Here is a 21,130-nt window from a genome sequence, read left to right on the forward strand (position 1 = left end):
AAAAACTCAAATTTAGTAAAGTTTTGTGTTTAGGGGGTCTACTAGTTGGCTCTTTTTGGCCCAAATATCACTTTTGCTCCTCAATTTTCAGTTTCAGGATATTTGTTAGAGATGTCCCAGGACAAGGTGTTAGGGCTAGGAGTTTTTTTTTAGGAAGGGCTGGAGGTTTAGTGCGAGCAATGAAATTGAATCCAACAACTCCCTCAAAAAAAAGTTGAATCCAACAGCAACAAGTGAACAAGTAAGCCAAAAGGTGACGATAGTGGAGACATCAAATGGTTGGTGTTGGGGTGGTTGGATTGTAACGAAACAGGGGGGCGGGTGATTGGATTAAATCGATCGAACTGGAACATCTTGGCCTTGATCTTTTCCATGCGGACAGGCAGTTAAAGCACGCACTGCGCGTTGCGCAATGAAATGGGGGCAGCCAGCTCGTGCTAATCTGCAGACTGGTCATACGTTTGCCATTTCCGTTCCTTTCTGAAACTGCACGATAGTACAATGCCACCAATAAAGCATTGTTATTACAAGCTTAAAAAGGACAAAGGTCATGCTCATGCACATGGCAGAAGATCAATCATGTGCAGTTAACTGCCAATCTGCCACCTTCCTGAACTAAATTTGGGTCTCATTTCAAAATATATGCCACGACTTGACAAACGATCAACCGACACAGGTCTACGGCATATGAGAATTGCAACCACGAGTCATGGGATAAGAATAACAGGAGGCCCAGAAGAATTTTCCAGAAACATACTGCTAGAATGCTGAGATAGGAGTAAAGCGAACAGAATAGAGAAAACTAGGATGGGGATACTGTTCCGGCGTTCCTTGAAGCGACTGTAGGACTAGTTGGGTTGCCTATAATTTGAGATCTGTCTCCTTTGTCACCACTCAGCAGACATGTGATGTTCGGTAGTACTACTATCATATGAAAACTGCAAAACAGGTTGTACGAAGAAATTATTGTGACCCCCGGCTTTCGAGAGAGAGAGAGAGAGGGTCGCCATGCATTCTGAAGGAGCCCCTGAAGAAATCCACTGGCAGACACAAATGTGTTAATTGTTGGTATCATCAGTACAAAAGAATGTTACATGCACACACAGTGGGGGACTTACGGAGACTTTAATCAACTATTCCACGTTTCTGTTGGGCGTCCATGGCGAACCTGGAGACCAGATTCCATACACGGTTCACAACTCCATGCGACATGATGGAAAATGCATCTTTTGCAGCTCCTTGACGTGCTTCTAGAGCTTTGGAATCGCTAAGCAGTTCTTTTAGCACCTCCAGCAGTTCAGCTTCTCCTGTCAACTGGCAAGAACATTGGCATCAGTTTTCTAGCTGGAGTGGGAGGAGTGAAAAGACCAGCCTTCACCGATAGGCCCGATCACAAGATCTTGTGCCTAAAGAGCAGTCTATGGGCTTTTACCCTGTTATTAAACATTAATATTACTTCCTAACAAATTTCCCAAATAGAAAGAAAGCCAACCAAGAAAGTACCACTATGCATGATCGAACTACCCTCGGCATTGGTTAGTGGTGTGCAGGAGCAAGTCATTCAATAAACAATGCAAATGATGCGCCATACTTATGTTTCAGTAAAGGGACCCCTTAAATAAATGGGAAGTTACAGAACAACTTGTCACCTGCTTGACAGCTAGAGGATTTATTTGCCACATTTCAACCAGCATATGATAGAAATGTCCAACATGGGGACCTGAAAGCCAGTGCAAATCGTCAAACTCTATACGCTCTGATTTGGCCAAATAAACGATGCAAGCTCAAATAGGTAGATACCTTTGCCTTACCAGTTAGAACAGCACAACCAGCTGCAGCAGCCTCGGAAAAATTATGGCCAGACAAGCTAGGTAAAAATGAGCCTCCCACAACTGCTATTGGAGTGACCCTGTAGAGCATTCTTAATTCCCCTGCTTACCATCATATTTTCTGCCATTAACTAATAGTTCAAACGGATATACATAATCTGCACAGAAATAATGCACAAACTTTCCGATGGAGAGATTACACAAACCTAGAGTATCAACCACGTATACCCTAGTGTTTATAGACACCAATTCCATTGTTGACCTCAGCACAAAATTGACCTTTTGTTTTTTCAGTGCCTGCAAGAAATTGTATACAAAGATATGGTTCAGGCCTATTGTAGTACCAAGTTTACATTAAAATGTATCACATGCTCTTTATGCTTTAAAAATAATAAAAGAAAGACACTAGAACTACAGGGAGTAGCCTCTTTGTTTGTTTTCCATAAAGAACGAGAGGCAACCCTGAGCTCCCCGTGGAGTTCACAATATGAAAGCAAGTGGGCTGGGCATCCACTGACACACCTAACTAACTTGGCAATGCTCAGTTGTCTGCTTTTCATGCTTTAGAAAAACTATCAAACTTCAAGACGTGCACAGTTCTGTTATTCACAGTACTCGAGCCTTATACAGTAAACAGAGTAACTCCCATAACACTTGCTCCTCATCTTAAGTATATTTACAATCATTTGATTTTTTAATAACCAACAAGATATGATACTTACTTCACTCCAAATTGTAAGCAGTTTAAGCATTTGTCCAAGTCAAACTTTTAAAAGTTTGACCATATTTATAGGAAAAGAACTGGTAGCATTTACAAAGCCTAATTAGTATGATTAGATCCATTGTGAAATATATTTCCATATTGTATATAAACTTTTGCTTTACACAACATACATATCGTAAAAAAATACTGTTCAAAGTATCAACTTGGAGAGTCAATGTCTAAAACTACTTACATTTTGGAATGGAGAAAGTATTAGAAAACTGGTAAGTAGCCAAATAACTAACGTTGTACTCGGGAACTGGCTCATACACCAAACAGGGTAAAATAGAAGGGGTATGAAAAGGCACCATTAACATACCAAAGAAACATTCTTGATGTCCTGAGGATATCTTGGCACGAGAATTAAAAGTAGCGAAGGATATGCCTTGATTAACTCGTCATGAACGCGGAGAAGGACTGAAAAACAAAAATAAAGTTAAGGTAGCCTCAAGGAATCGTTTTATGTTGAGAACACTGCCATTATGACCTAGGAAATGAATTCTTTTACGTTGCTTCACAAAAAAAACACTGTGCAAGGTCCTTTTCCATGATTGGTGTACTACGAGAATGGTAGGAAAACTGAAGGAAAGGACAGAAGATACGAAATGATAGGCGGGCCCAAGAACAGAGACAACTATAATTATAAATTTTGGCAACCTGGAGAGTACAGAAGTCTTTGTTGACTAGGCAATCTTAAATATATTGAAGGCATATTCCATGAACATAACAGCTCGCAAAGGCAATCTGCTTATCTACTCCCCATTCCTAATCCAAGTCCCCTTCGTAAACAGCTGTCAAACATTTAAAACTTGCAATTCTGACCCCTTGTTTGGCCATGTGAAGATTGCATGAATATATTCATCATGTGAGGTATTTTACTTAATGTTGATTTCATGACTTGAATAGCACTTAGCAATGGATAAACTTGTACTTGGAGACTGTAAGGAAGTCAGCAAAGAGGTTAGGCTAGCAGGGGGCCACCATATAGTTGATTGAGCGCACAGTTCACTGGAACGGCAGATGCACAACAAATTATATTGGTGCACTTAATAGCAAAAAGGTGCACTTCTGGTGTGCTTACCTTCCTCTTCACCTCTGTGAATTGAAGCTGCCATCCAGATGGGCCTATCATTGAACTGCCGCTGCAGATCTTTGATTGTATTCAACTCTTTCTCCCGAACCTCAACATCACCGACAGCTAGGTAAATCATGAGTCACAATAAATCACTTCACTTGTGAACAGGGTCATCTTTTCAAGCTCCTGAGATTACCTTTAGAATTGTGCCACTCGTAGGTTCACTACCAAATGTATTCTCAAAAGTCAAAACGATGAATGACTAGAAAAGAAAAAGATAAACAGAAAATACCATATTTTAAATCGCCAGCGAAATGGATTTTGTACGGTGGTGTATGGAGCAACTGAAAACGAACAGCCTGGATGGTACTCTGCACCAGATAAAATGAACGCTGATGGGGGTAACAGTTGTACGACATAAAAGTAGGGCTTAAACCTCTACTACTACTTACCAGTGGGATAACAAGTGATAGTTTAGAGAGCATCAGAGAGACTAATGGTAACCCTAGAGGCACAGACCAACGGTTGAACGACTTCAGTGACATGCGGGCATTTAAAAGAGCCACTGCAATCTGAAAATATGCAGGCCAGTTATGTTCATAACAAACAATTAGCTAGGGAACGATGCAGATACTAATGAACAACACAAGGCAATAAAATCTGCTCATGTACAGCATGCAGGAAGTTTTGAAAAGGCAGCCCAGACTCTAGAAATTGGAATACGGGAAAGATCATTAACAGAGAGCAGGTGATGCACAAGATCATGAATGAACTGCTCACCCCTTTCTCTGCTGCAGACATGATGAGGTTTGGCCACAATTCACTTTCCATGAGAAGTATCAAACTTGGCTTCCAGTATCCAATGAAACTTTCTATTGCGTCAGGACAGTCAAGAGGTGCAAACTACAGACACTCAACAAATGCATCATTAGAATTTAGAAGGACAAACAGGCATAATCACACAATTCACTATCAACGCTCTTATATTTCTTTACAGAGGCAACCTAACAATCAAAAGTAAGTGGACATAACAGAATCTTATGAAGTTTAGGTGGTACAGCCGAACAAAGTAGTATCATTACCAAACAAATTCCATTAGCCATATGTTGAGGCAGAAACAGTTTTCTTGAGAGAGGTGAACAAAGCAATTACAATTACCTCTTCTGGGTGTCGAAATGGTTATATTATCTCTTTTCTACAGATAGTTATATGCATAAGTACCGGATAAGGTTAAGCAACAACGCTACAAAATTAGCACCTTAATTTTTTGAACCTTTTTTAATGATATGACCTACGCGATTGCTAAGCACCTGCATTTTACATAGATGGTTGCATTTTCTCTTAGTTATAAATTTATTCTACAGCTTGTTGAATTATTTTGATGGATTCCCTCATTTCACCAACTCGTACTAAATAGTGAGCTAACGAATCCCGTTCTTTTTGCCACTGAAGAGGTATAGTTGCATGCATAAGCACCTGGGAATGCTACAAGGCTACAAGACGAGCTCATTATCTATCATATGTGGCAAGATCAAATGATTTCCTGTTACCAAACGCCTCTTCAATCATCTAAACTAGATATGGCATCACTAAATTAACTCTAGCATACGTTTCGAAATAAATAAAATAACTCTAGCATAACAAGAGAGCTCTGAAGGTGTGGAGCAATCTCCAAACTCACCTGATATATGACAACATCCGGTAGCAAATCCTTTATCACTTCGCTATATCAAACAAAGAAGGGAACTCAAAGCTTGACCACATCTATGTAAATAAAATAGCCCGCTCAAATGCTCAATGGTGATTGTGGGACTCACAAGGCGGAGAGAGTGGTGGTGGTGAGGAGGATAGGGAGGCCGGGATGGAGGCGCGCGCAGTGACGGACGACCGGGAGCGCGGCCATTCCCTCGCCGAGGGAGACGGCGTGGAACCACACGAGCGGCGAGCCTGGCCGAGGCCGCGCGACCGACGGCCGGCCCAGCCGCTCTGGCCAACGTGACCGGTGCTCCAGCCCTCGCAGCCGCCGCCACAGGAGCACCGCCGGCGCCGCCGCGCGGCTCGCCGCCCTGTACAGCTCGTACAGCGCCCGGCCTCCGCGCGCCGCCGACGCCGGCGCATGGGCCGGCCGCATGGTTGGAACCTGACCGATCCAACGAAAGAGGCAGTGACTAGTGAGCGGGCCGTTACACTTCTAGTGGTTCAATATACAAGCCCAACCTACACGAAAATGACGCGTTCGAAATGTGATTGGGCCCTTCCCGACCCTCCGTAAACTTGTCGTGCTCACGAACAAGAGGTTTACGCAAAAAAAAAAGGTTTTACGCTTTCAAAGTTTTTGTCTAAAAAAAAGAAAAAAAACGCTTTCAAAGTTCAGAAGATCACATTCTCTCCAGGTTTTTATATTAAAAAAAATATCTCCAGGTTCCAAAATGGAGAGAGTTCTTGTTTGCTCCCGTCCTTGGACTCGGAATTCATAAACCATGGAGCATCAGGAAAGATCTAAGAATGCCGAGAAAATAAATCTATTTGAGGGAGAGGTAGATGTGGAGGACAAGAACCCCACACTGCACCCCTCAGAAGAGCGCAAATAGGAAGAAGTTAAGAGGAAGAGATGGTCAAGCAGTGGACAGTAATAAAAGTTCTGCAAATGATTTAGGATCGGCGACACCCCTAGAGGGTGATCGCCGGGAGCAATGAAACTCTTGTCATGGAACTGCCGGGGTCTCGGGAATGAACCGGCAGTTCGAGCTTTGCTGGACGTCCAGCGAAGTACCCATCCCGATGTGATGTTCTTGTCGGAGACTCACCTCGATAGCTATCCGGCTGAATGTCTGAGGCGTCGTTTGAAGATGGATCAAAAACTAGTTTGCACTAGTAATGGGAGAAGTGGTGGTTTATTGTTACTATGGAAAAATAATATTGTAGTTCAGAGATTGGGGTTAGACCCCAAGTTTATTGATGTACAGATCACAAGCGATGGAGGTGAACCATGGCGATTGACTGGCATGTATGGGGAATTTCGATGGGAAAATAAGTACTTGACTTGGGACCGTATGCGCCAGCTATCTCAAACAAGTACACTACCATGGTTACTTATTGGTGATCTGAATGAAATTCAATTTCTGCATGAGAAAGAGGGGGGGAATCCACGTCCCCAACAATATATGGTGGCTTTCCAACAAGCGATTGATGATTGTAACCTGCATGATATGGGCTTCGTTGGAGATATATTTACATGGCGCAGAGGAAGGATCCGAGGAAGGTTGGACAGAGGTCTCGTGAACGATGGATGGTCTAGTTTATTTCCCAATGCAAATCTGGAACATTGTAACTTTAACCATTCTGACCATAGACCATTGTTGGTTGACACTGATTTTTCTCAAGGAACAACACCGATCCAAGAGAGACCCAAGAGGTTCGAAGCTAGGTGGCTAAGAGAGGCAAATTTTTCTGACTTGGTTCAAGAAATGTGGGATAAGGCAGGAGGTGACCCGAATGTTTCAGGGATTTTTCAGAAGCTCTCCCGTATGCACTCAGAATTTCATTAATGGGATCAACGGGTGTTAAAAAAACCAAAGAAGCGTCTTCGGAAAGCACAACGAGATCTAGAGCAAGTTATGGCTGGACCCATGATGGATGAAAATGAAATAAAAAGAAAGGAGCTGGCTGAATTGATAGAGTATCTGTTAGAACTTGAGGAGATCCAAAGTATGCAGCGATCTCGCGTGGATTGGCTTAGATATGGGGATTGTAATACAACCTTTTTTCAAGCTTTTGCGGCGGCTCGGAGGAAAAGGAACTATATCGAGAAATTGAAAGATAATAATGGCAACATTATGGAAGGTATGGCTGATTTAAATCCTCATATACAAGGTTATTTTGCTAGCCTGTTCACGTCTCCAGTTTAGCATATCGATCCTGCATTACTTCAGAAGGTGCACCGAAAGGTAACAGAACAAATGAACACCATATTGATGGCACCTTTTTCTGCTGATGATGTTCGCAAGGCAGTTTTTAGCATTGGCGATCTAAAGGCTCCGGGCCCAGACGGGCTACATGCAATATTCTTTAAAAAATATTGGCATATCATTGGTGATGAAATTATTTTTGCAGTATTACATGCGATCAACACCAGGCATATTCCAACAGAATGGAATGATACATCCATTGTCTTGATCCCAAAAGTGGATTCCCCGGAGTTAATACCACAGTTCCGGCCCATTAGCTTATGCAACGTTCTTTATAAAATTATCTCCAAGATGCTTGCATTTCGTCTAAAGAGTATTCTGCCTGATATCATTTCTCCTACACAAAGTGCTTTTGTCCCTGGCAGGATGATCACTGACAATATTCTGGTGGCATATGAATGCATTCAGAAAATTAAGAACACCAAGAACAGTCAGGCTGGGTTATGTGCAGTAAAACTAGACATGCATAAAGCTTATGACAGGGTCGAATGGATCTTCTTAAGGAACATGATGCATAGATTGGGGTTTGATAACAGATGGATTGAGCTTATGATGGCTTGTGTGAGCTCAGTTAGATACAAAGTTCGTTTTAATTCCCAAGAGACAGAGATGTTTATACCTTTGAGGGGACTCCAGCAGGGGGATCCTTTGTCTCCTTATTTATTCCTGATTTGTGCAGAAGGCCTATCCAGCATGGTGCAGTATGAAGAAGAAGTTGGTGGCATTGATGGGATTAGAGTGTGCAGGAATGCACCGTCAGTTTCACACCTCTTATTTGCTGACGGTTCTCTAATTCTCATGAGAGCAGATATGTTAAATGCAACTTCCTTACAGCATGTGTTGGACACCTATTGTGAAAACTCGGGACAACTGGTAAGTTTGAATAAATCCAGTGTTTTCTTTAGCCCAAATACTAATATGCAGACAAGAGATGAAATATGTGATGAACTTCATATCACAACACAAGCATTGTCAGATAAATATTTGGGTTTGCCTGCTATAGTTGGCGCTAATAGAAGTGACTGCTTTAAGCATTTCTGTGAGAAAATCAAGAAACTTTTGAAGGGTTGGATGGAGAAACAGTTATCTACAGGAGGGATGGAAATTCTATTGAAAGTTGTTGCACAGGCTATTCCAGTTTTTGCTATGTCTGTATTCTGCATTCCGAAGGGAGTGTGTAAAGATATTACAGATGCGATTGCACAATTTTGGTGGGGAGATGATGAAGAAAATAAAAAGATGCATTGGTTTTCTTGGTGGAAATTATGCATTCCAAAATGTGATGGTGGTATGGGATTCAAGGATCTACACTCCTTTAATTTGGCTTTATTAGCTAAGCAATGTTGGAGACTAATTACAAATCCAGAATCTATTTGTTCCCAAATCTTGAAGGCCAAATACTTCCCATCCACTGATTTACTCTCTGCAGGCCCCAAAAAGGGATCTTCTTTTACATGGCAGAGTATAATTGTGGGACTTGCCACTTTTAAGTGTGGCTATATTTGGCGAATTGGTTCGGGAGAGAAGGTGAATATATGGAATGATCCATGGGTTCCTGCAAGTCCGGACAGGAAGATTTTAACTCCTCGGGGACACACCGTGATATCTAAGGTGGTGGAGCTAATTTATCCAGTTATAGGACAGTGGGATGACGACTTGATCAGAGACATCTTTAACCATGTGGATGTAAAAAGGATTCTGCAGATTCCGATAAACTTTCAAGCCTTTGATGATTTTGTTGCTTGGCATCTTACGAGTTCAGGGATTTTTTCAGTGAGGACTGCTTACCACGAACAACGGGCACATAAATATAGAGGCAAAGTAGGAGATAATATCATGTCCAGTAGTACCAGGCAATCAGCAATATGGAAACACCTCTGGGAGTTGCAAGTTCCACGAAAAGTACAGATTTTTTGTTGGAGAGCGCTCCGAGGAATTGTCCCTCTGAAATCAATATTATCAAATAAACACTTGCCTGTGAGTGGTGTATGTCCGGTTTGCAAGAATGGCCCTGAAGATGTGAGACACCTACTCTTTCAATGCGTACTTGCCAAGAGATTGTGGACTGATCTGGGCGTTATTGATAAGGTAAACAGTGCTTTACACATTGATCGTTCGGGATCGGTAATTTTGGAACATCTACTCATTGAGTCAGACGTTCCCTTGTCAGTTATGCCAAGTCTGAACTATAAAGAAGTTTTCGCCACCGGATGCTGGTATTTATGGTGGCTACGCAGGCAACATACACATCATGATTCTTGCCCTCCTCCATTCCGGTGGCCTGGTTCGATCTTGGCTATTGTCGGGAACTATATGAAGTCAATTCAAAAGTCAGAGACGAGTGAACATAAGTGGACGAGACCAGAACCCAATTTTCTTAAACTTAATGTTGATGCCTCGTTCCATGTAGATGATCGCTTGGGTGCAACAGCGGAAATTTTGTGTGATGCAAGAGGAATATCCATAGCAGCTGAATGTAGACTCATCCAAACGCAGCTGACGCAATGACTGTTGAAGCAATGGCAATGCGCGATGGACTATACTTGGCAAATTATTTGGGTTTTAACAGAGTTGAAGCAGAATCCGATTCTCCGAATGTGGTGAATTACTGTTAAGGGCGGGCTCAATGGTGGGATGCGGCAGCGGCAATCTTTGCGGAATGCGTTGATATAGCTACGTCAATAGGAAAGGTTGAAAGATCGTCGATGTCGCCTAGAGGGGGGGTGAATATGCATTTTAAAATAATTACGGTTTAGGCTTTAACAAATGCGGAATAAACCTAGCAGTTAATTTGTCAAGCACAAAACCTAAAACAACTAGGCTCACCTATGTGCACCAACAACTTATGCTAAGCAAGATAAGAAACTATGTGATAGCAAGATATATGACAAGAAACAATATGGCTATCACGAAGTAAAGTGCATAAGTAAAGGGGCTCGGGTAAGAGATAACCGAGGCACGCGGAGACGATGATGTATCCCGAAGTTCACACCCTTGCGGATGCTAATCTCCGTCTGGAGCGGTGTGGAGGCACAATGCTCCCCAAGAAGCCACTAGGGCCACCGTAATCTCCTCACGCCCTCGCACAATGCAAGATGTCGTGATTTCACTAAGAGACCCTTGAGGGCGGTCATCGAAACCGTACAAATGGCAACCCTTGGGGGCGGTCACCGAACCCGTACACTTTGGTAACCCTTGGGGGCGGTCACCGGTACCCGTCAAATTGCTCGGGGCGATCTCCACAACCTAATTGGAGACCCCGACGCTTGCCCGAAGCTTTACACCACAATGATTGAGCTCCGAACAACACCAACCGTCTAGGGCGCCAAGGCACCCAAGAGGAACAAGCTCTAGGGTGCCCAAACACCCAAGAGTAATAAGCTTCTCAAACTTCACTTCCACGTATCACCGTGGAGAACTCAAACCAATGCACCAAATGCAATGGCAAAGGCACACGGAGTGCCCAAGTCCTTCTCTCTCAAATCCCACCGAAGCAACTAATGCTAGGGAGGAAAATGAGAGGAAGAACAAGAAGGAGAACACCAAGAACTCTAAGATCTAGATCCAAGGGGTTCCCCTCACATAGAGGAGAAAGTGATTGGTGGAAATGTGGATCTAGATCTCCTCTCTCTTTTCCCTCAAAAACTAGCAAGAATCCATGGAGGGATTGAGAGTTAGCAAGCTCGAAGAAGGTCAACAATGGGGGAAGAACACGAGCTCAAAGGATAAGGTTGAATGGGGAAGAAGACCCCCTTTTATAGGAGCTCCCGAATCCAACCGTTATGTGCTCAGTCCGCGCACGAGCGGTACTACCGCTCAGGGGAGCGGTACTACCGCCCGGGAGGTAGAACACGGAGAGCGGAGCGAAACAGAGTGCGTGGCGAAGTCGTATGAGCGGCACTACCGCTGGAGCCAGCGGTACTACCGATGACCGCAACGGTACTGCCGCTTGGGACAGCGGTACTACCGCTTGTGGCGATAAGCGGTACTGCCGCTCCAGCCCAGCGGTACTACCGCTGGGACCGCGCACAATGACTACCACGAGCACATGGAGAAGGAACAGAGAGGAGGGCCATTGAGCGGCACTAGGAGTGGTGGTAGCCGCGGTACTACCGCTCCTACTGCCGCTGAACCCGACACGAGAAAACCACGTCTCGAGTCAAGGCGGTACCAGCATGGAATCGGAGTCGTACTACCGCTTATGGCCATGGGCGGTACTACCGCTGTGGGACAGCGGTACTACCGCTTGTGGCGATAAGCGGTACTGCCGCTCCGGCCCAGCGGTACTACCGCTGGCGCCATCCTTAAGCCACTTCCATGAAAGCAAGTAAACTCCATGGAAAACCAGAACTGTCATAACTTCTGCATATGAGCTCTGAATTGAGCAAACTCAAGCTTGTTGGATACAAGACGACGAGTAGCATCAAAACAGCCGAGAAGAGGTAGGGGAGGTATGCCAACAAATAGAGGAGTGAAACCTCCAACCGAGAAGAACTGGCAAAACCTCCAATATCGAAAACATCATAGAAGATGCATGTGAACTCCGTTTTCGATGAACTCGAGCTTGTCATCAAGATGACCACAAGCTCCAAAACTCACAAAGAGAAGAACCAAACAAGAACCAATAAAGATGATGCAAAGATGCAATGGTTTGAGCTCTCTACGAATGATACGATCAAGCTACTCATCGGGAGCCCCCCTTGATAGTACAGCAATCGATCCTATAACCCGGTCTCCCAACTACCATCATGAGATTGGTAAAATAGAAAACCTACCAAGGGCAAACCTTTGCCTTGCACATGGTCCACTTGAGCTAGATGATGACGATCTTGACTCCCTCAAGTTGGACCACCTTTCTTGATTGGGTTGACTCGATGAAGACTAGTTGATTGCTCCCCCATACTCCACTATGGGTGAGCCACTCTTCCGCACATCTTCACAAGTTCATTGTCACCATAAAGGACGACAAGCTTCAAGCATTTGATCTCTTCGTGATGCTCCACTTGAACTTGCACACCGCAACCTTTCTTGATTGTGTTGACTTGATGAAGACTAGTTGATTGCTCCCCCATACTCCACTATGGGTGAGCCACTCTTCCGCACATCTTCACAAGTCCATTGTCACCACAAAGGACGACAAGCTTCAAGCATTTGATCTCTTCGTGATGCTCCACTTGAACTTGCACACCGCAACCTAACCCCATAAAGAACCCTCACGAAGACCATGGGTTAGTACACAAAGCGTAATTGACAATGCTTACCATACCATGGGATCACTTGATCCCTCTCAGTACATCTTCTACGCTTTGTGGGTTGATCAACTTGATTCACTCTTTGACTTAGTCTTGATCAACCTCTCACAAGACCAATCTTTAGGTAATTCCTTGAATAGCACCTTGGTCGACACAAACTTTCCTTGAAACCAACACATGTACTCCAAGAAAAGCCTATGGACAAAACCTTCAAATATAACTCAAGGCAACCATTAGTCCATAGAGATTGTCATCAATTACCAAAACCAAACATGGTGGCACCACATGCTCTTTCAAAGGTCATCTTTAAGCATTGTTTTCATGATGCAAATTCTGTTGCTCATGAGCTAGCTAAGTTCAGTTTTTGTAATAAGTGTGACAATAGTTGGGCTAATGAACCACCTGCGTTTTTTACTTAGCCAACTAGTAAACGATGTAATTGTTCTTTAGTTCAATAAAGCTAGCCATGATGGCCTTTCCCAGAAAAAGGAAAGATCTAAGATGAAACCCCATCAAAATTGATATCGATATGTACAACTTCGGCACAATGTTGCTAAATCTCAGTTGACTAAGACGTGGTTATGTCTTAGTCGATGCTATATTTACGAGATCTTACACTCCGTGCAAAATTTTCTTTTCTTACGTGTTAGAGCAACTCTAGCCGATCTTCTAAAAAAATAGAGAAGTATCCAGCCAAGTAAAACTCAGTGGAGTATTTTTACTGCATTAACTTTTGGCCGGATGTAGTCGATTCCCTAAATAAGTATAACGGAGTAAAAAAATGGATATGCTGAACAGAGATTTGATTTAAACAAACTTCTAACCAAAATTCGACACATAATTCACATTAATGTCAATCAAAACATAGTATACTTTAAGGGATTGGCTAGAACCCATCTAGTTGAGACATAACTATGGTCTCATTCACGTCAGCTGATGTCATCCTAGTTCTATCCCGTTTGTTTTTCACTTTTTCTTTTTGGGCTAGCCTAATGTGTTTTCTTGTCTTTTCTTAGCCTAGTAACTTTTCATGTTGTGTGGCAAGAGGCTTGAGCAGAACCACTAGCGTTATTGCGGTGCTGAATAGGAGCAGAACTACTAGTTGTAGCAATGATGAAGCTAGGTGAAAACTTGTAAGAATTTTTTTTATAATTAACACCACAAACTAATTAACCATGACTTTTGTCAATTTCCTTTTGTTCCATTTTGCTATAATGTGTTGGCAAAAATGGCGCCGCAAGTATAATAATAGAGGTATGTCAATTTCCTGTTGCTCCATTTCCACATAAACCATGTGATTTTTTATTTTGAAAATTGTTTGCTGATTTTGAAACGTTCGCGTACTTGAAAATATTTGTCAAATACGAAAAATGTTCATGAATGTTAAAAATGATCATGAATTTAAAAAAGTTGGTGAACTTTAAAAATCATAAATGTTACAAAAGAATCATAATTTTTTTAAATAATGAATTTCGGGGATAATCACAAGTTCTCAAAATATACATAGCCTTTTTTAAATCTCATGATCTTTTACAAATTAAAAGGAGAATAAAAAAGAAAAAGGAAACAAAATTATTGAAACCATGCAGTTGCGACATGCCTTAAAAACGTGTCATTGCGATCCCATTTAAAAACTTACCCTTGGAACCCATCTTGAAAAACATGTAGTTGCGACCCCTCTTAAAACATGCAGTTGTGACCCCGTCTTAAAAACATTTAGGTATGACCCCTTTTGAAAGCATTTGGGATCCACCTTAAGAAACATGTAGTTTTGACCCGCCTTGAAAAAGATGCAGTTGCAACCCCCTCTTGAAAACATACAGTTGCGACCCCTCTTGAGAAACATGCAGTTGCGACCCTGTCTTAAAAACATGCAGTTGCAACCTACCTTGAAAACATGTAGTTATGGCCCCACTTGGAAAGCATGTAGTTGCGACCCCATCTTCAAAAAAATGCAGTTGCGACCCCTCTTGAAACATGCAGTTGCGACCCCGCCTTAAAAACATGCTGTTGCGACCTACCTTGAAAACATGCAGTTGCGGCCCCTCTTGGAAAACATGTAGTTGCGAGCCCATCTTGAAGAAAATGCAGTTTCGACCTCTCTTGAAAACATGCAGTTGCAACCCCTCTTGAAACATGCAGTTGTGACCCCGTCTTAAAAACATTCAGCTGCGACCCCTATTAAAAACATGCATTTGCTACCCACCTTAAAAAAGATGCAGTTTCGACCAGCCTTGAAAAAGATGCAGTTGCGACCCCCTCATGAAAACATGCAGTTGCGACTCCTCTTGAGAAACATGCAGTTGTGACCCTGCCTTAAAAAATGTAGTTGTGACCTACCTTGAAATCATGGAGTTGCGGCCTCTCTTGGAAAACATGCAGTTGCGACCCCATCTTGAAAATATGCGGTTGCGACCCCTCTTGAAAACATGAGGTTGTGGCGTCATTTTGAAAACATACAATTACGACCCATGTTAAAAACATGCGGTTGAGGTCCCTCTTGAAAACATACAGTTGCGGCCTCATTTTGAAAACATGCAGTTACGACCCACCTTAAAAACATGCGGTTGCGGTCCCTCTTGAAAACATGCAATTGCGACCCACCTTTCAAACATGCAGTTGCGATTTCTCTTGAAAAACATGCAATTGCGACCCACCTTTCAAACATGTTGTTGCGATTTGTTTTAAAAAACATGCATTTGCGACCTTGCCTTAAAAACATGCAATTGCGACCTCTCTTGAAAACATGCAGTTGCAGTCATGTTATAACATTTGTAGTTGCGTGTCTAGTGGTGGATATGCAAGTGACCCCGATAACTCCCCCTCCAGACCACAGTTGCGACCCCTTTTTTTTCAATCTCAACTTCATTATTGTGTTGACACAATGAATTTAAAAATTAAAAAAATATAAGATTTTGTAAAACTAAAACCTAAGCAATCATTTCGAAATTGTAAAAATGAATATTAAGCTAAAATAAAATAAATATACTAAAATTAAGAAAAGAGAAAATAGTGAAACAATGTTCTAGGAGTACTATGTACAATGAAATAAGAAGAAAAAAAAACTGAAAGCAAAAAAGCAACGACAAAGGCACAACACGACCAACTCCCCGCCACCTGAGACAAACAGCAACTTTGCTACAGCTACGGACATTTGTTACAGGTTGCAATCTACAGGAGTACGTGGGGCAAACTAATTGGAAATTAACTGGGGTCACACCACTGAATTCACGAGGGAGGAGGGATTACAGGTGAGGCCGTAGTCGTCCGTAGAGGGTAGCCCGTATGGTGCTGCCCGTAAGTTTAGAATTTTGGGACAAACATGTCCAACAGCCTAGCGTGTGCTGAGCGAAAAAAACAACGACAAAAAAAAGAGATCAGATAAAACTCACGCTCCCCACATATCTCCACAAAAGCACGAATTTTGACGTGAATGAGCTCGTAGATAAAACTCAGCTAGCTGAGTTCTAGCAAATCCGGCACTTTAAACAAAAACTTTTGGCCTAGCGGTAGAATACTTTTTTGTTGCTGGTTAAGCAATGGAGTAAAATACATACACGACTATAGGTCTTAAGAGAACGGCTTTTTACTTCTCTAACCAGTTTTAGAGGATGGGGTAGAGTTGTTCTTATGTTACTTGACTCGGATTTGGCTTAATATCAGTCGACTGAGAATTAGGCACATCTATTTCGACTATTTTGATTCATGTGGTTTTGCAGCATTCACAGATATAAGGAAAGCTATATACTCCCTTTGTATACAGACAGATACATTCGTTTGAACGACAATTTTCACAGATATAAGAAAAGCTATATATCCCTCTATATACAGACAGGTACATCCGTTTGAGCGACAATTAATATGAGGCGAAGGTAGTATAAGAGCACACTTCAACTCTTCCCCTCCAGTATAAGAGTACGGAATTGATCGGGCTGAACGCTTGTCGGGTCACATTCATCTGCCTACATAACTTATCCAGAACCAAAACTCGATATGTACTCAGCCGACCAGCAATTTCCGACGGCTCGTCGGCAAAGTCGAAGCTCAATGCCAAGCCACAAACGGCGACCTCAACATTTCCTCGCTTGCGTACCACCTCAAACGGAGCCTCACACGTTAGCGAAGAGCTTGTACGTGCCGGCGTCGAGCACGATCTGCCTGACGGCGGCCACGGACGCGACGATGGCGACGGCGGAGAACACGACGGCGATGGCGGTGTTGAGCCAGAACACGAAGCCCTTCTTGGAGGGCTTGAAGGTGAGGTTGTAGAAGAGCGCCGGCACGGCGAAGTCGAGCGGCATGAAGCCGAAGGCCCCGATGAGCGCATTCATGTCGCCGAAGAAGGGTATCATGGCGGCGATGGTGGTGCCGAAGGCGACGGCCAAGGTCCGGGACACGAGGCGCGGCACCACGTTCCGCGCCGCGTACTGCCCGGCCTTGGGGTCCGACAGGAGGCCCTCCAGGACCTCGTTGGTCGGCTGCAGGTACACGGTGGCCGTCGCCGACAGCTGCACCAGCGTGAAGAGCTCCGCCATGAGCAGCAGCCACACCGGGATGACGGGCCTGCCGTCCACCATGAAGTTGTTGAGCAGCAGGCCCTGCGCCGCGTTGCCGAACGCCCAGTACCCCGCCGTGGCCACGCTGAAGAAGGTGGTCACCACCACCGCGTAGCACAGGCACAGGCCCTTGAACATCTTCCCCGTCACCGGCGCCGCCACCGTCGCCTGGATCAACAAAGCCACGGATTAACAAAGCTCTCTTTGAGATTCATCAGAGGGTTTATTCAGACGTTCAGGTACCTGTATCTCGGGGATGATGCCGTTGCCGTAGGTGGTGGCGATGACGGCGAGGGCGTTGAAGACGCCGTAGACACGGGCGTGGGTGTCGCCGACGATGGAGTAGTCCTTGGGGGGCGCCCGGTCGGAGGTGCCGAGGTAGACGCAGCCGGCGACGGCGCAGAGGCTGTAGGAGAGGCAGAGCAGCAGGGAGACGAGGTTGACGTGGCGGAGGGAGTGGAAGGACGGCAGCTGCGCGAGGATCACCAGGAAGACGCCGAAGATGGCCACGAAGACGTAGAGCTTGATGGCGCCGCCGGGGCTGGCGATGAGGTAGATGGCCTTCATGCTCTGGCCGGCGAGCAGCGTGGACGCGACCACGGCGCCGAAGCACACCATGAACTGGATCGGCCCGATGTAGTAGCGCGCCCACCCGGGCCCTGCGTCAGAGAAGCAGTGTCAGTAACATGCTCGCCAATTTATTTATTTTTGCTAGAATGCCATTCGATCGTAGTCTGCACATTTCTGCTACGGTCGTTTCTCGTTTTCACCTTCGGAAATTGCCCTCCTGCCCTGCCATGCCATGCCGGCGGCGAGCCCACGGTGGTACGTGCGTGCCCCCGCCCACACCGTCAAGACCAGATCTGTCGCCTGTGCGAGGCGCATGCAGGAGTCGCAAATTATTGGAAGAAGATGCTCACGTGATGGCATCTCATGATCCTTGGGTCCGAAAGGCTGGAGCTAACTGCTGGATGTCGGCTAGTGCTGGTAGTCCTTGACCACGTGCTTTTGACCTCCCATGCATCGGTGATCGGTCATGCATGCATGACCAAAGCCAAAGCAATTCGCGGGACACTGCCGTGGACTGGTCCAACACGCCCATCACTTGCCCATCGGTGCCACACACGTACAGATGTCGGGCATGCTGGTGTTACGCTCGAAACATATGACGGCAGGATAACGCCACGTACTACAGGAAGGTCGTGCGTGAGCTCTTTGGATATCGGCCGGCCGTGCCATGCTTGACGTGGACTCGTGCGGCCGTACACGGCTCCACGGCGGTGTGTGCAGCTGAACGGTTGCATCCGTATAATAATCGCTGGATGACGTGTCAATTATGTTGTTATTAGTGTACTATATAACTGACCTAGTATGTCGGCGGCCATGTCCCTGAAGCGGAGCTGGCGGCGGCCCTGCTGCGCGTGGTGCTCGAGGACGCGGGAGAGGAGGTTGTAGGAGTAGAAGGTGACGGCGGCGCCGACGACGAGGCACACCATCCCCGCCGACCACCCCAGCGCCGCGAACGCGAACGGCAGGCTCAGCAGCGGCGGCGCCACAATCGACGTCGTCAGGTGGTACCCGCAGTGCAGCCATGACCCTGCAAACACGCACATGCATCAACAACATGTCAGTTCATGATCAACAAGCGATGATTTTTTTTGTTGTTAACATGATAATGGCATAATAATGTCACGCGCACGCTGTCAGAAAATGGGGCCCGGCGTTTGTGCCCAGCCCGGTCAAAAGTTGGCGGATATCAGAAGCCCCACGAATCCACCGTGCACCGCGTCGAAGAAATCATGTGCCGAGGATGAACTTGTTTATTATTCTTGCGTGTGCTAAATTCCCGGAGGCGCGCGTCAGCGCACTCAACTCTTCTCCTCGGAATCGGAACACTGATGAGCGTGTGGTTCAGGGGTCAACAGCTCAACGTACAAGACGTGCTGGGAGACTTGGCATTGATACTGACATAAACCTACAGCCGCACTTGTTATTATTCGTCTTCTCTAGCTCGAGTGGATAATCATGTATAGTATGATTACCAGCGTGGAATTTCAAGCCTTGCCGGCCGACCTTTCAGTGGTCTATTTTCTGCAAGACATTGCTAGTTAATGTTGTCCAGCGTGTGCAAATATGGATGTGTGATGAATGTATTGTATCCGCGAGATGGTGATCGTGTACCAGTCCGATCCGGCCACGGTGCACACACCACTACCAACACCTCGTTTAACACACAAGGAATTGCCGGAGGTGCAAAATTCAGTGGAAATCCTACGTTAACATTAGTGTACTTTTGGCAGTTCCCTAGTAATATAATTACTTAATGCAAGTTGAGAAAATATTACTTGCTGGAGCATCATAGTTAGACCAGTTGACTGGCTGCTAAGCAGACTAATACATGTTGGGGTGATCTGGCTGCACATGCTTAGAGACACTAGATGATATTTGGTGCACATGTTTTCTAGGAATAAAAATGAAGTGCTCTGCGCACATTTCGCGGGAATGCACATGGAGGCGTATGGGGTATGGCTATGGATGGCCAAGAATCCCAGCATGCCGCGGGTAGTGTTGTGTTTTGCTTCTTTCTTTGCTGCTAAAGAACATTTGGGCACGCAGGGTGAAGAGGGGAGGGAAAGTAAAAAAAGTGACATCTGCAGGGGGGAAAGCAGGTTCGTAGAAAGCACAGCTCTCGTAAAGCTATCCGTCTAAAAAAATCACATAAAGTAGACAGTGAAAAAAGGATGAAAACTCTTGAAAGGATAGATATGGGCAAGGGGCCAATTCAACACATGCATCCCCTACCCAGCAAGAACTTTTGACCAGGAGATCATCATAGGTGGAGCTCCAATGGCATGGCCAAATCATTGCCTTGTAAAACAAATCTTGTTAGCAGCTACTCCTACATCGATTTTATCTTGCTAGCAATAGCATAGCCAAAGCCACCTTCGCTCCCTTTGGTAGATATGTACAGTTGGTAGTCAGGGCTGCTGTTTTAGCTGGGGCAACCAATCAACAGTTTCATGCAGCGGCATGATCCTGACGCTCTCTCGACGAACACATGCGGTCATGTGCTCCCCTGACGCGCTACAGAAGAGAAAGAGAGGATGGGTGTAGGCACCTTTGGACTGGAGGACGAAGAGCGCGCCGGCGTCGAGCTTCTGGCCGACGGTGTCGCCGCCGGCCTCCATCTTCTTCGCCTCCTCCTCCTCCCTGCTGGGAGCCCCCATGCCGTCTAGCTAGCTCGCTAGCTCCTGACAGGCGGGGGCAGGACAGGACAGGCCCGGAAAGAAAGGTGGCTAGCCGAGCTACCAGTGGCAGACTCACACGTCGTGAAAATAATCTCACGGATCGAGAAGGTTCTCTCCCCCTCTCTTTGACCCCTTTGCTCGACCGATATGTGCAGGGAGCCAAGAGCTGAGCTATCCCCCTATATAGGCGCCGCGGTGCCGTGCTGAAAAGCCGACTGATGAGAGCGCACGCCAAGAGCGCGCGCACGTATCAGGCTCCTGAATCCTGATTCTCTTTGGCCGCTCCACCGGCAAAATAACTGAGCCTACAGCAAAATACTCACTTCGTCCCATAATATAAGAGCGCTTTTGACGGAGAAAGCAATTAACACGTTCAGGCATGCTTTTCTTGAAAAACAAAGGCATGCGATTATACTGATTGTTACACCCAGGTTTCGTT

General features: G+C 45.2%; 2 protein-coding genes across 3 annotated transcripts; both read right to left on the reverse strand.

The window, feature by feature from the left end:
• Positions 1-502: 502 nt before the first annotated feature.
• LOC119269645 (probable 3-deoxy-D-manno-octulosonic acid transferase, mitochondrial) lies at positions 503-5,806 on the reverse strand. Of its 2 annotated transcripts, XM_037551532.1 has the most exons (12): positions 5,485-5,806; positions 5,349-5,391; positions 4,448-4,570; positions 4,120-4,239; positions 3,960-4,038; positions 3,674-3,790; positions 2,912-3,009; positions 2,036-2,126; positions 1,812-1,931; positions 1,650-1,720; positions 1,119-1,314; positions 503-1,040 (listed from the first exon to the last, which is right to left on the reverse strand). In XM_037551532.1, the coding sequence occupies exons 1-11, from the start codon at positions 5,796-5,798 to the stop codon at positions 1,126-1,128; spliced, it is 1,365 nt and encodes a 454-aa protein (XP_037407429.1). In that variant the 5' UTR covers positions 5,799-5,806; the 3' UTR covers positions 503-1,040; positions 1,119-1,125. The 2 variants fall into 2 exon arrangements, with proteins under 2 accessions (XP_037407429.1, XP_037407430.1); XM_037551533.1 differs by lacking the exon at positions 503-1,040 and having other exon boundaries at positions 1,174-1,314; positions 1,801-1,931.
• Positions 5,807-16,659: 10,853 nt separating this feature from the next.
• Positions 16,660-20,856, reverse strand: LOC119269646 (GABA transporter 1-like). Its single transcript, XM_037551534.1, has 4 exons — positions 20,562-20,856; positions 18,810-19,040; positions 17,687-18,102; positions 16,660-17,611 (listed from the first exon to the last, which is right to left on the reverse strand). Exons 1-4 carry the CDS (start codon positions 20,668-20,670, stop codon positions 16,997-16,999), a joined length of 1,371 nt encoding a protein of 456 aa, XP_037407431.1. The 5' UTR covers positions 20,671-20,856; the 3' UTR covers positions 16,660-16,996.
• Positions 20,857-21,130: the final 274 nt, after the last annotated feature.

Source organism: Triticum dicoccoides, chromosome 3A, assembly GCF_002162155.2.
Source record: "Triticum dicoccoides isolate Atlit2015 ecotype Zavitan chromosome 3A, WEW_v2.0, whole genome shotgun sequence".
Classification (NCBI taxonomy): domain Eukaryota; kingdom Viridiplantae; phylum Streptophyta; class Magnoliopsida; order Poales; family Poaceae; genus Triticum; species Triticum dicoccoides.